Source organism: Paramormyrops kingsleyae, chromosome 17 (genome assembly GCF_048594095.1).
Source record: "Paramormyrops kingsleyae isolate MSU_618 chromosome 17, PKINGS_0.4, whole genome shotgun sequence".
Taxonomy (NCBI): Eukaryota; Metazoa; Chordata; class Actinopteri; order Osteoglossiformes; family Mormyridae; genus Paramormyrops; species Paramormyrops kingsleyae.
Window position 1 is genome coordinate 11007553 of NC_132813.1, and position 16047 is coordinate 11023599.

The following is a 16047-nucleotide window of genomic DNA, read 5'->3' on the forward strand; positions in this document are numbered from 1 at the left end:
CCACCATCACAATTTACTGTGCTTCTCCTTGTATTCAGTGGTCTTTTGGAGTCCAACATGCAGAGTTCAAATTTGGTTTCATCCCAGCATATTTGAGAATGGCTAGATTTTTGTTATGATATTTGCATTCTATAAATTTACACTCAATTACTTTACATTTCTTGTAACCCCATCTTGGGTTGTACCCTGCTTTATGCCTGTAGCCTATGGGAAAGGTTCTGAACCTCCCGCGACCCAGAAGAGGACAAAGAGTTTCTGAAAATCAGTGGATGGATGGATAATTTCCCTTTGGGGGATTAAGTTTACCTATCCATTTCAGACGTATTTATAAATAAGAGACTTTTCAAAAGTTTTAATAGCACAAAATTTATAAACTCTAAGCAGGACCTTTCAATGGTTGAAAGTAAGCAGTATAATAAAAGTCAGTTACATATTTTTTTTTTAAAAAAAAAAGCTAAAATAATTGTCTCACCTCAAATTTTTAAATATTATTTTAACTTCCAAAATGAGTTTTTTAGTTATTAAATGGAATTAATAAGAAGGACGGCGGCAGGGTCCCATTAAACAGGTTTTGGACATACAGTAAAATCCCCTTATAACGGACTTCAAGGGACCTGGCAAAACAGTCCATTATATCCAAAGTCCGTTATATCCAGAGTTGCTGTATGGCCAGAACACAACTACAGGACACCATTTACTCATGCCACAACCCAGCAGACACACTTCTGGTATAGATTAATATATTTTACATGTAGTAATCCAACTTTACCTGACCAGATGCGTGACTATTAATAATCCCGACTACGTACACATCTGCGCTGGATATCACCGGCATGTCCGTTTTAGACGAACAAAACTACAGCTAAAAGCAGCCCTGGGGACCAAATTGTCTGTCCGTTATAAGCGAAATTCCATTATATGCGAGTCCGCTGTTTCCGATGCTTTTTCTGCATGTTCGTAAAGGCGCACGGCCAGGACCAGCGGACCTCATACGTTATAGCCGATATTCCGTTATAAAAGAGTCCACTATAACGGGATTTTACTGTATTAGTATTGAGATCTGTTTAGCAAAGATGCCAAAGCGGGCTGTTGAAAAATAAAGAAAACAGAGGCACCTACCCCCACTGGCGTACTCCATGATCAGGTATAGCGTTTTATCCGTCTCGATGACCTCGAACAGCTGCACTGTAAGTCAGACACACACGTACAAAGCTTTTTTAGCATCCGTTCTTTCAAATGTGACAGAAATTTAAAAAATGACCACAGAATAAGACGAGCTAGATAGCTCTTCCGCGACAGGAACTGAAAAAACACTATTACTGAGTTATACACATTTTTGAAATGGCTTATTATCATTGACAGTAAACTTCCTGACCATAGGGTTTTCACTACTGCTTGATGTAAGAAGAAATTCTCAACACAGTACAGGTCAGTCGTTTACCTTGTCCGGGAAACAGGCAGGTAAACACTACTTGTATACTATTGAGATATAGGAGCACTGTTTAAATGAGCACCATGCTAGCATCTACAGTGAAGAGTATTTAATAAAAGGGCAGCTCCTGGTCAATATTTCAATGGTCTCGCAGTGTATACAAGAATGAGTAAAGGAAGGAAAGCGACTGGCTCTTGAAAATAAACATCTACAGTGGCTGGTTACCAACAGGTCAGATTTAAAACATCTCAGCACCAGCAGTATTTCATTATGTGTATTCTGTTGAATGCAAAATCCGACAAAATCTAACTGCTTCTTTGCTAGTGCTCCATTTGCTTAAAAATTCAGAAGCTTGGAGCCGCAGGCATGTCTGGTGCAGCTTAACAAATCACTAGAAATCAAGCATCTAAGTAATAAGAGGGTGCATCTAGGTAACATGAAGGTGGTAGCTTTTGTTCGGGGTGGACTAAAATGCAAAAATGCACGTCAGAGGAGCTGCAGGAAACATGCAAAGACTCAAGAGCTTCACGGAATTGTCACATATCACATATCAACCCCATAGGTGCAGTTTTACACACTGTAATCCTATTTCTCACTCGCCCTTCATTTTAGCAATAACTGTACCAAACTGCAGGGAATGTACGTAGGAGTAATATCATGCCTTGTCACCTTTCCCAGACAGACAAAGACAGACAAAGGGATGCAAGGTCCGCACTCACCTATGTTTGGGTGCTTCAAGCCTTTCATTATCCGTACCTCTCGAAAGAGCTGTGAAAGTACAAAGAGAAAGAAGAGAGAGAGATTGTATAATGCTGTATACCACAGTCAGGGTGGCTCATTCTGACCAGCTAATTCCTGGTCACTGAAGGGAAAACAACTCTGTTTACCAACAAAATACTGTTTTTTTTTTTTTTCAAAGACAGGGTGAAAATTATTTTTTTTAAAAATCAACATGCACCAACATGTACTACCAAGAAGAGTTAATTACAGATCCTACATATTCACAGTGGGCTGAATTTAAGTCATGACAATAAATTAAACCTTCACTAAATTAAATAGTGGGACTGCTCTGGGACCATAAACAGAGTGAGGCGCAATGATCATAACAGGCAGGGAATCTGCTTTCCTGTCAGTTCTGTGATCTATCGCTCTGGTGAAATTTAGGTGAGCCAGTCATCCTCCCTTGCATTTTCTGTGCATGGCGAAAGGGCTCCGGTTGACTAGACGACACAGCTGCAGACCAAAGCTAAATTTCGAGCCACTACACAGCTCTCAACGAGAATCTGAAAGTTCGCGATGCTTCGGAGAGAAGCTCCATGCTACATATGGCCCAACGAATAATATACGTGCTGCGAAGCTCCGGAGGATGGATAATTGGACGCATTCTTAAAAACTATTATAGTTATTTTAAAATTACCAGCACCACCCCCCATCCAAACTAGATGGAGAAAATTCATTGTTTTTATCATTTGTTTTTGGAAATAGAAACAGTACCGCCAACAGAGGACCAGCACATACAAGATGGTCTTCATATTTTTCCTGTTGCTAGTGTCAAATGCAGAGACACAAAAGCACACAGCATATTGATCATGAATCAGCAGACCTAGGGGACGACATCCTAGAACACTTCTAAGACAAAAACAACTTCCGGGCTTTCGTCCAATAATTGTGCACAAGAACTTATTGCGTAGGTGACTGTCTATTCTGGTTCTCGGTCTGTAATGCTGTACATCTGTGTCCTCTTTTGGTGATGCAGCATTCACAAAGTGGTACAGTGAAATGAAAAAAAATACGACAAATAAATAGTTTGGATGCCTGGTGTTTTTATAGCACCTTGCTCAGCATCGATCCCTTCCTCTAAAAATGGAAATCCCCAACACAGAAAAGTAATGCCGCATCAAGTCAAGCTGAATTCTCCCTTCTTGATGTCATAGTGTCACCTTTTAACAGCAGCATCTGTTCCAACTTGTTTCATAAGCAACACACCCCGCAGACTTTGTGACAGACACTGATTGGGTTCTACCTACCAACTGCTTATTCTGTACGGGGTCACAAAGTGCCTGGGTGAGGCACAATGGGCAGGATTATGCGCTAGACCAGGCTTCAGTCCACTGGTGGGAGCGCATGTGCGCACACACACACACAACTTAGTCTACCTATCTAAATGGGGACCATCCATTCATTTCTATGGGAAACACCCTAATCCCAATCACGACACCCTTAACCTCTACCCATCCTTAACCTTAACCATAAGTAACTAATACAAATAGAAGACTTTTGGCATTTTTACTTTTTTTATTGCATTGCAGTGTATAAAACTGAGAATTTCCAAATGGGGACCTGAAATGATGTCCCCGAAAGTAGGGAAATTTCAGGTTTTACTACACTTTGAGGACAATTTGGTCCTGAAATGTAATCTATGCAAATACACACACACTCACACACACACACACACACACATTGGGCTGGTTGTTCTTACAAAATATAAACATAGCAGGTCACATTTTACACAACAAATACAAAGTTGAGTAACTCCCATAACATTTATCTAAACTCACAATGTTTAGAAAAAAAAATATTATATGTATATAGAAATATATATCTTTCTTTTTAGTAAACCACTGATACAAGTTTTAAAACAGCATTTGTATACCATAGCTGTTTTTGAGCAATTTTTCATACTTTTCCTATATACTGTATGTACATCTATATATCTATATCCTCCTGAGACCCCACCCATTCATTTATGTCCATTGTAGTGGACATTTTGTTTTTGCATCTATCTTTTCACTGATGTAAGGAAACGTATTTATTCCTGTTGTACACTAAAGAGGACATGTTGTGAAATTAAAAATAAAAATAAATTTGAAAAAAATCTAAATTGTAAGATGTCTTATTTCCCCCAAAGACAACCTAAAATTGAAGGACACTTTTTTCCTTGGGTCTCAGGAGGATATCTATATAACTACACACTTATATATAGGATATAAACAGCATGCTTGAAGACTTTCTCATGCATTCTCATGTCATTCGTCATTCACGTTTAAATGGAAATGACCTGCACGCATAAGCACACAGAACAACAGCATCCCCCAAATGGATCTGATTCTAAATTCCAAATCAAATCGGGAGGACAATGTATTATCTGTCTACCTAAGCTCTGAAGGTAATCAGATAAGCCTGCAATCTCAGATCCGACGACTTCCCTCCCATACGCCACAATACTGAACTTCCTGGTTAATTTCCCATACAATACCCAACGTCACTGTTACCATGTCAACGGAGGCATTAACCACAACCAGACAGTGTCACGCTTTTCACTGCGGCGCCACTGGAAAGCAGTTTCTCCCACCCTGAAATCCCTGCATATGTACGGCTGGTCAGATGCGGCCGGAAAAACAACCTGTACATCGCATTCGCGGCATTCCTTCTCACTGTCTGTCTCGGTCTGTGAAGCATAAACACAAATGATCCGTGACAAAAAATATTTCTGACTGCAGTGCCGAACAAAGACATCAATAAAGTCAGGCATCGCCAAGTGTTGGCCTTCACTCTCAAATGCAAACTCCAAGCCTGAACTAATCAACCTGGCATAATTCACCTCCATAGACACGTGGCCAAGTAACTGGTTTCTGAATTAACTGAATCATAAACACCAACCACAACAACCTTTGCAAAGACATTTTACCCTGCACAAAAAAGGGAGGATTATGCTAATCAGAGTCCTTTCAAGCCTGAAATGCAAATGAAACTATCTCCTAGCACTATGGTTTGCCTTGAAATCTGACCCCGGCCTTAAAGCCACCTGTCTCCGCAGGATGACCTTATGCAGCACACAACACCTACCATCAACTATGCAATGCTATCATCTCAGGCTGACCTTCCAGGCCACAGAGGTAAAAGTTCCAATCGAAATATGACATCAAGACTGAGCTAACAGTCCATATATATGATGTCTTGGATAGACATAACACACTTGATCAGGTCATCTGCAATGCAAACAAAAGCACAGTAACATAAAAATTACATTAGCAAAGACCTATTGCATCCAGACTCAACTGGCCTACTTGCATGTCTACCCATTCATAAATGAGGTATTAGAATGTATATCAACTGAACTATGATTAGCGGCGGACATTTCAGGTCCAGAAAGTAAAAATCCAAACCAGGATTTTGTTTCAACCAACCAGTTGAGCAGAGTCACAGTCACAGTGTAATCAACTTGTTGGTTGAAACAAAATCCTGGTTTGGATTTTTTACTTTCTGGACCTGAAATGTCCGCCTCTAACTATGATAAAGTGAGTAACAAAACATCCGTCTATTGTCTAAAAACGTATCACTGTCTGGGTTCTGGGCTGTGGGGGGGCCTGAAGTGTATCCCAGGCAGTTTAGGGGACAAGAATTATTAAGAGGAAACCCATAAAACATGGGGAAAACATTCAAACTCCATACAGACAGAGAGGAGGTGGAATTCGGTTCCCTAATGCTGTAGGAGTTAGACCACAGTGCTACTCACTGCGCCACCTCAGCCGCAAAACAACAGAATAAAACAAAGTGGCAGATTGCGGCCATATGCCACAGACAAAAAAAAAAAAATAAAAAATTATTCTGCACAATAGAAATTTCCTCCTCTCTTCGGGGAAGCCAGAAATACTGAGCGAAGATGATTCGTAATTGCGGTGCAGACTGAGCATGTGCGACACTTTCGGGGTGGGTTTGGTGCAGGGATGGTTGGGGAGCAGCCAGCGGTATGTACAGATAACAGGAATGGTGAGTCATGGTCACAGTTCCCGGGGTGACCGTTGTCCACGACAGACCATCGGTGGAGCAAACAGTCCGGAAAGAAGGAAGGACCAAATATGTAATGTGCCGAGAGCTGGCAGGGTGGCGCTGACATTTAGACTGAGAGCTACTGTCATTCTCTCCTGCAGCTATCGGAAATAATGCAACTATACAAATATTAAAAGTCATTTTAAAGGCATATTGAAATTCTTTATCCTTATTTAAACTTGACATTAACTCCCTGAAGAAAAACAAAGGAATAAGGTTTAATGTTTGCAAAGACCCATCTCTAAAGGATCCACAATCTGAAGATTAAACAAGTGACACCAAGACATCTGTCTGTATTTTCTCTCCCCAACAAACACAGAATGTCCCAAGCGGAATTAAACTGCCTCAGTATTGTGTATTTGACATCATAATTGGAATAATATACAAAATTATTTTCTGCACAGTCCCTGATACTGCTTTAATAATGCAAAAGCCTGTCAATATCGCTGTAAAGAACGTGACTGTGGGAACACTCAAAGAAGTAGACTGTGTGAAGGTATTTACAGAAAAATGTACTAGACTATCCCTAACCAATGTGCGTATCAAGCCTATACAGTATTTTTGTTTAGTAAGGTTAAAAGGAAAAGGTGTCAGTCTCCGAACAACAGAACCTTACCGATTAACTTCCACCATAAAACATTCTGAATATTCTTCAAAAACCCAAATTTACTCAGGCAATACAATTTAACCACCCCCCCCCAAAAAAAAAGAAGAGAGAAAAAAAAGAAAATATTGTTAGAATCCCGAAGTCCCATCTCAGTGCATCTGTCATAATGTCACTTCCACAGAGGTCATTCACAAGGCATACTGGCTGAGAAGTGTGCTGTGGCAGGAAAAGCTTAGGAAACATTGTTCTAAGGCATTATCTGCATATACATAACTGAGAGGTTGGGCAGTTAACAGAGACATGCAAAATTATGATTTTCTTGGTTGTAACTATGTGCAGAGGAGTCCTCTCCATCACAAGCAATGACTCCCAGAACAGGTTTCTGCATATCAAATAAGCTAATCAGAGTGCAAACAAGCACAGCACGGACACTTTCTTGTAGAAACTCTTGCTGTTCCAACACTATTTTTAATCACTTGAGTTTTTTTTAACCTGCACACAGCAGAGCTTCAGAACTTTCGCACTTTGGCCGCACTGAAGATTATCCACATTTCAGAGCTCAGCGTGCTGTGAGGTTTTACATAGCACTGAACAGTGAGTCACTCGTATAACTGTCTGGGTAGACTGGCATAAATAGACAAACAGAAACACAGTTTAACACAAGAACAAATGTTAAGCCCAAATGTTATGGCGCAATATTAAAACAAAGTTAAGTTTGTCAAACTGTACTCCAAGGCTTACAAAGTGCATTTAAATTTCATTCTCCTGAAGTTGCAAAACCTAATGTTAAATGTAAATCAAATATCTCTCATACCATTAATTCTTAACATAATATGGCTTTTATGAGAATAGTTATTTTGCATTATTTCACTGTCACACCACACATACTATGCTGTCCACAGATTTTATCAGAGTGGATATCTACTATATTTTAAGCTTTTCTAATTTTGTGAGTAACACATAAGTAGAATCACAGCAGGTATTTAGGAGTTTGGTAGAACCCTCTGAGAGCAGTCTGGCTGCAGCATGTTTTTGTAGCACCAAACATTCAAGTAAATGTGGTTTGAAGCCTGGAGACCAATGAAGTCACAAGCTTGGACATGTGAGAAGGATGTGTTTGGGAAATAAAAAACAAAGCAGCTTGGGAAGAGCCATGCATGCACGGGAAAACATGTATACTCAATATTTCAAACCCACCTGAGTTGACTGTAACAATGTCTGCCTAATGAATCCCAGTATGACAGATCACATTCTAGAATAACAGATTAAAGTGTTCTGAATGAATACGATGCGCTCTCTCTCCTTTCAATGACTGCGGCTTCCAGCCAAACTTTAGGAAGTCTATTTTCTAGCTAATCAAAAATAAATTGCCATTCCTTGAGCAACTATCAAATCAAATTATTTCAGTATTCTGTGAATGGAACAATAAGCATGTGGCTTCCCAAATGGTGGAAGATGACAATGACTGGGACGTCAAGCAGGCGACACAAAAAAGGGCAGTAATGTAACCCCTGAAAAAGTAAGCAAAGGGGAAATATCAACTTCTCAATTACTGCTACCAAGCCGTTTCTGAAAAGACTTTTTGATCTGCACCAGAACTAATTAATTTAACCTTTTATATATTTTCGTCAAATCAGACCAATATACTAAACTGAATACTGCCATAAATATGGTATCTTTCTTCTGATTACTATAACACTTTATGATTTTGTCAGGACTTTGAACACAGAAAACTAATAATAATATATATTAATAACAATAATGATACTTCATTGATCTGAGGGGAAATTCTCTTTTTGCCTACCCCATCTTGGTGAGAGGAAGTTTGGCAGTGAAGGGCAGCCACCTGCAGAGGGGCCCCTGGAGCTGGGGGTTAAGGGCCTCGCTCAAGGGCCCACAGACATGTCAGACTATTCTGCTGAGACTGGGCTTGAACCGGCATCCAGCGATAACCAGCTTAATTAAAATTTTATGTATTTTTTTTCTCAAATTGTGTACATCTGTAAGGCTCCTGGTCAGATCTAGGAGTGCCATGGGAAATGAACGCGAATGTAAAGTGCCGAACCAGCACACAGAAGCACAGTCCATGTATTCATATCTTTATGGGGACTCTCCATTAATTTCTATGAGCAGAACCCTGTTCCCAACTATGAAAAGCTTACCCCCTACCCAGCCCTAACCTAACCACAAATATCCAAACAAAATACAAGACTTTTGGCATTTTTAGTTTTTTTACTGCAGTCACAGATTTTTCTAAAATTGAGATTTATATTGTGGGGACCTGAAAAATGTTCATGCAAGCTTGAAAAGTAACTGGTTTTACCACATTGTGGGGACATTTGGTCCCCATATTGTGCTAAGTACAGTTAGGAATGCCGACATTTTATAAACATAGCATGTGGTCACCTTCCATGTCACAATCCAATCTGTGACAAATACAAACTCTCTCTCTCACACACACACATATAAACACACACAGGTACACACATACTGTACTTTGATTTAATCTTATAGCCTAGTTGAATTTTTGATGTGTGCCAAATATACGGTCATTTCAACAAAATAACATAACAGATGTAATTTTGTGGCACCAGTACAAAACAAATATTCAGGTTAAACATTTTTTCTACAGTCTTAATCGCAATCAAAGCAACACAGATTACATTTATTTTACTGAAAATTGAATATTATAACCAAGTGAATGAGGATCACATACCATTTTATATAACAAATACAAAACTTATGATAAAGACTCTAATGTAACACAACATTAGGTGATAATATGTATTTTATAACTGCTTTATAAACAGTTACAACAAACCACACCATTTTGATAAAAGACAGATGACTTGCACATAATTTCAGGGTCACAATTTCACATTCGCTAACACAGAGAAGCACCACTACCAGTCCTACGAAATGAATGCGGTTTACACTGGCTTGTGTGCTTAGTCATTTCGCTGACCATATGCTATCTACATACAAAGGCCCGAAACAGTTGGGGTATTCCACACACAGCAAAACAGTCAGCTTTACTGTGCTGAAACGGAGAGAGCGGCCAGGAGAGAGCGAATGCGCGCAGGGTCCTGCAGCGGACGCATGAGAGCGGCACACCCCAGGGACACAGCCCAGGCAGATGGCCACAGTGGGGGCAGCTAAAAGCCGAGGTTAAAAGGACTTGGGATGGGATGCAGGATTTGACGATTCCCGGCAAGGCCCCGAACCTGCCTCTGTCTCGCCGCACTGGGTGTGCCCGTGCACCGTCGTGCCCCTGCACCCCCACCTGCGCAGCATTACAGAGACAATGCCTCATCCAGGCCTGGCCGGCTTCCATTACCAAGGAGGAAATGTCAGGGCGGGCGTCAAGAGCACAGCTAACTGTTACTAATAGGAAAGAAGAGGTGTCCAAGATGTGCCTGCAGGTTCATTACTGCGAATGCTGTACACCTATGGAGGAAATGATTATATGATGTTATGGGCATATGTGCATGAGGTCTGGAGGTGTGGTACTCTGCTGTCCAATGCTCAAGAGTAAAAATGCCATTTGTTAAAATACAATATATACAGTATTCTGTTTAAAACTCTTTCGGTAGTAAGTGTATTTCCTCAAAAAAAAAAAAACAAAAAAAAACCAAAATATATACAAATAAACACATAAAAAAACACATAAAAAAAATTATAATTTCATCTGCTCTCCAAAATATCACTGACATCCTGTTGGACTGCTAGATGAACACTGCTTTAGTTCCTTAACTCCTCAGGGGCATCCAAGCCTTTCCATGTATCCGGCAAGTTTCACCATCAGCTTACTTAACTTAATTAGTTCAATAATTGGATGAGGTATTGATCACCCACACATGGTCTGCCAGCGGTCGACTCATCAAACACATGAGTGTATTGGATAGTTACTGTAAATTCTGGGGTGACTTTAAGAGTGGTTTTGAGATAGACACACTTTGAGGGACACAAAGTAATAGCTTTATACCAACATTAATATCCATCCATCCATCCATCCATCCATCCGTCCGTCCGTCTTCTGCACCTGAAACATAATTTTCTTTGACTGCCTAGATCAGGGTTATTCAAATCACGGCCCTCATGGTCAAGATTTTCCAGCCTCCTTTTACCCATCAGCCAGGTGTGAAGCCTCTAACCAATCAGGATCAGGAATTATTAAACTAACTACCCGGGAGAACTGAAAACAAGGCCTGGATTTGGAATGGAGGGCCAGATCTGAAGAGTCCCAGCATAAGACCTTTTAGCCTGCTGCAGGATCGGCTCCTTCGGTGTCTTAACTGGCAGGTAACATCATCATCTAGGGCATTTCTAAACGGCAGGGGAGTAGCTACTACGGGCTCCAAAGCAGACACCCCCAAAGGATATTTTTGGCTTTTCATCACTCCTAGTACCCAGCATCCAGCCCCTAGTCACGCTTTTTCTTTTGCATATCTGTTTGAAGACAACCCCTCCCTTAATGGCTGCCAATTCTCCCCGGCTAACGTGGTAACACAAACAAATCTCCCTGTGTTTCCTATGTGTCTGTACCTCATCACACAGGCAGATCATTTCACAGGAACCCTATTCCAGAGAGGCGGTGCGGTGCGGTGTGGTGCCCCCCCCCCCCCCCGTGAGGCGCTCGCCCTCCCTGTGTTGGCCATCTCCTTTGTTTGCCTGTCTGGAATGTTGGCCCTGGTCATGGGGGCTTGGATGGGGGATGCACAGTCCACCCCCCCCCCCCAACCCCCCCGCCTGTGTTATATTCTGGCTCAGTCCCAAAGCTGTCTCTGCTTTAAAAGAGCCAGCACTTTCTGACCGGCCTCTGTGTAGTCCAAGATCACCCACTCTTTGCGCCCTCAACGCTACCGAGGCTCTGATTAGAAAGACAATACCCATTATTAAATGGGAACTGTCTGAAATACTGCTCTTATACATGCAGTAGGATGGCAGCAGCAACTCCAGAGAGTAAAACAGAGTATAGCAGGCACTGGTGTCAGCATCAGCTGATGGAGATCAGCAAAGTAGCGTAATGAGATTAAGAGGCTGGTGTGAATGACTGTACCCACTGGCCAGTGCAGAGTCAATGCCAGGCCTCTTATATTAGGCTTCTGCACTCACTATATGGCTCCTAAATATTCCAGAATTTCTGACAATCAGATTACACCCATCTAAGAATGGGTTAGGGGTAAACATGATTTTTTTTGTATTTTAGATGCTATACTTTCATTCAAAAACTAATTATACAGAGGAGTTTTAGGGTTAATAAAGGTCACAAAACAAACATTCACTTCTTGTTAGTGTGTGTCTCTCAAATTAGTAATAATGATTAGACGTAATCCTAAATAAGAGGTTATGTTAAAGGCCAGCTGGTATTAATAACAGGCCTGAGAAACACTGCATATTACAGTGGTGAACTGCAGAGGGCAAAAACACAAACACCTCACTTCTGCATAATGCCAAAGCCCTAGAGGCTGAGACTCAGCTCCCTGGGCCCATCGCCTCTGTTATTCAAAATTCCAGGCGTGTGCCTGAGGACCCACCCAGTATCCGAGCGCTTCTGGCAGGCCTTGTCTAGACAAGCCTGTTGTCTTGAAGAGGGGGGACTTGGGAAAACAAGAGGAGGGAACGGGGCCGGATTAGGGGCGTCGGCCCTTTGGGCAATGGCGCTGCGGTTCGAGCGGACTGCAGTATTTAGTGTCTGAGAGGCCATGATGAGAGCGAGCAGGCAGGCGAAAAAATAAATGCTGACAGGACAATAGGGCCAATGCAGCAACACTGAGTCCTCCGCTGTACCTCTGCATGGGCCACACCCATCCGTACAACCTCCCCCGCTGACGAAACATGAGGACAGCCCAGCTTTATTGTCCGTGTTTTTGCCGTAAACGTTAAACATTTATCAAACACGCAAAACAGTACGGTTTTGACGCGTAAGCTTGAAAATCAGGATTAAGCATTGCTTGTTCTCTACAGTTCTCACATCAATGATGTGAATGCTGCAAAGAACAGAAACACGGATCGAGTGATATATTGGTTTTCTAGTAAAATCGGATATTAACTTTATACATCGAATGCATTGAATGAAAGCACAGCAGATGTTTATTTCAACATCAATGATGAGAAAAGGTGCCCTCAAACTGGACCAGACACTGAGACACTATTCTGCCTGCATTATTAGTAAGTGTTACGGTTCAGGTTTGAGCTGTAACAGAGTGGGTATGATGAGTGTAATTTTGTTTGGTAAAGGCCAAGGGAAATTCTTTTGGCTGTGAGTTATATTTACAACGGTGAGACATACACAATGTTACAGATGGATAACCAGCGTTCAATGTGGACTGTACCAAGAAAAACAACCCACAAGTAACTAAATTTAACTCTCTAAATAACCAAGAAACAAGTATGGAAATACTGGTGCCTAAATTGTTAACCATTTAAAATGACATTGCCTGATAAATTAACTGAATTAACGGACTTTTTAGCTCCTTAAAAACTGGCTCAAAATCTGAGACAGAATTTTCATATTGGTCAGGTCCTGTTGTACACATGAAAACTCCATGCTAAAAAGAGCAGAACATTAGTATGGCTTGCAGTACTTTTTTCCACCATGACAGGATATGAAGTCAATCTAGACAGAAGTGCTACATAATCAAAAGTTAAAGCAGGTGACAATGTTACACTGCAAGGAAAACTTTACAAGCCCTTTATAATTTTACTGGACTCATAAAATTCTCATTTTGATTTAGCTTATCATTTTACAGATAAATGTGAAACTGTCTTCTTACCTCAAATTGCACACAAAGGGGTGGGAAAAAAAATGTACCAGACACTATACTAGTTTGTGTACACACTCAGTCAGCTAAACCTTCAACAGCAACTAACATTGACAAAACAAAAGCAATACACCCAAAGATTCACAGGTAGGAGGGCAAGGTCTGGCTGGCAAACAGGTCAAAAACTTCTTTTGTCAAGTAAGTTAATGATCTAGTCCACAAGCTTTTGAAATATTCCAATGATAGGCATCAGCATTACTTTATCAGTTGCACAAAAAACGAGGGTCTTTATAATCCTCAGAAAGGCAATGATGTGAAACCTTCCCCTAGTGTCAGATGACCTGGCTACAACCTTTCTGATTTTTACGCCGATTTTCTTACATTCCAGTTAGTATGTGGACACCTACCTTCAAAACACACTGCACTGAGCTCCATTATTACCGTGCTTCTATCTAACAAAATAATTCTCAGTTTGAATGTGTCTGCTCTCGGAATCTATCTGCTTATTCTCAACCGCACCAATACCAAATAACTGAACAGTCACTCACCTTTTGTAGGCTGGTTGGATTCAGCTGTGTTTTATCAATAATTTTTATTGCAACCTGAAAGGAAAAACATGAGAGAGTAACAATATAAAAATGTTAAAACATTACAAATGTATAAGGCTGCATCTAATAATTATTTTTGTATGTACTAATCGTGCAATTTTTTTTTTTGACTCGTTGACTAATCTAACCACTAATTCGTTTTATGAAAATCTAACAACAGAATACCAAAAAGTAAATATTACACAGTTTTACTAGAGATGGACAACAGGTCAACAAATTGGAATCGGTCAATATCAGCTAAAAATCTAAATACTGATATCAGTCCGATGTGTCAATCTTGGCTGATATTGCCAGCCAATCAACCAGTTCGAAAATAGGGGACAGATCTGGCCCTGTATTGATTCAAAGCAGGACACAGCATTTTATTATATGCTACTGGCCTGCAACACCAAAGCTCTGCTGCCGACCACTAACACGGCTGGCTGAGCTGTACTTGACCTCCACAGATGCTCTCCTCTCTCTCCTTCCTTAGTCTTTCTCAACCGATACATGCTTCAGCTCATATCAAGTTCAAGACCTTGGAACAGCCTTACCAACCTGTGACGGGAACCTCACGGCCTCATCCACAAGGTCTCATCAAACGCTATGCCGCTTAAGGCTCGATACGTTCCCCTGTGTCAGGTCCATGTTTTAAAAGTCAAGTATTGGAATCCTGCCTGTTTTGGACCTTGGTCCTGTGCAGTGAAATGTCTCCCTTGAGACCAGCAGACTCGTTTCTGCTCTTCATGAAAAGACGCAAAATTCATCTTTTCAGACTGTGCGACTTGTTCAGTCTCGAATCCTGACTGCAAACCCGATTACATTCAAATGGCTACCTGTAATCTTCTCCTTATATGGCTTATGTACGCTCAGCTTCGGATATTACCTATAGTATTAAGTTTTCTGTGTAGTACAAGGGAACCAGGTCCTAAATCTTAAATTGAGTTTTACATGTATTATTTTGCTGTAAACTCATTTAGAGATATTTTATGTTTTTCATATGAGTAACAACACTGTACAATTCACTGCCTTTACTGATTATATGCTTTTTTTTATCTGTTGCTGCAAGTATTGTTTGCACTAACTTGTGCTTTCCTGTAAAGAAAAACACTTGTCAAGTACTCACAAACATACACCACACAGACATGTGACATACACCCACATGAGCACGTGTTTCTGTGATATGATGACACGCCTAACATCTAACAACTGTGTCATTAAAGAGGAAAACAAACTTGTAACTGGGCATTCACTGGAAGCTCAAACTAGCTGCGCTTATGTCTAGTTGACTGCTGTTTGTTTATGTGCTGTATGCTTCACTTAAGTTTCGCTTCAGACAAAAGCATCTTCTAAATAATTATAATAAAAAACATAAATGCAAGACGTGCCCTATTCTTAACCTTGAGTATTTGAGAAGTCACTGACCAATCAAGGTGCAGCGAGGTAAGGGGAAAATTTGATATCCGTTATTTTTTATATTCTAAACAACAGGGATGGCCTTACCTCCCTTCCTGTCAGAATGTGGCGTGCCAGCTTAACCTTGGCAAAGTTTCCCTTGCCGATGGTCTTGAGCAGCCGGTAATTGCCAATGTGAGGCTGTTCATCAGTGCAGGAGGCGATGGAGTTTCGGCACCGCGCCCCCACCGAGCGACTCGACCAGCCAGAGCCCTTTTCTGACCGGCTGCCTGTGAGAGAGGCATGCTGGGAAAACAGGGAGGAACAAAAAATGAACACACTTAAGTGACAAACCAGATTCCTTACATTACCGTAATGGTATCTTACTTATCTTACTACAAAACTCAAAAGCTGCTCATGAGAATTGTATTT

General features: G+C 40.9%; 1 protein-coding gene across 5 annotated transcripts in view; it reads right to left on the reverse strand.

Annotated features, from left to right (window-relative positions):
- mark4b (MAP/microtubule affinity-regulating kinase 4b) overlaps nt 1–16047 on the reverse strand; it is a 60654-nt gene that overhangs the window by 24196 nt on the left and 20411 nt on the right. For all 5 annotated transcript variants that reach the window (XM_072701477.1, XM_023812237.2, XM_023812236.2 and 2 more), the window contains exons 2-5: nt 15724–15921; nt 14182–14235; nt 2152–2200; nt 1120–1185 (exon numbers count right to left, since the gene is read on the reverse strand). In XM_072701477.1, coding sequence (XP_072557578.1) covers nt 1120–1185; nt 2152–2200; nt 14182–14235; nt 15724–15921 — 367 coding nt within the window. The remainder of the gene's footprint in view (nt 1–1119; nt 1186–2151; nt 2201–14181; nt 14236–15723; nt 15922–16047) is intronic.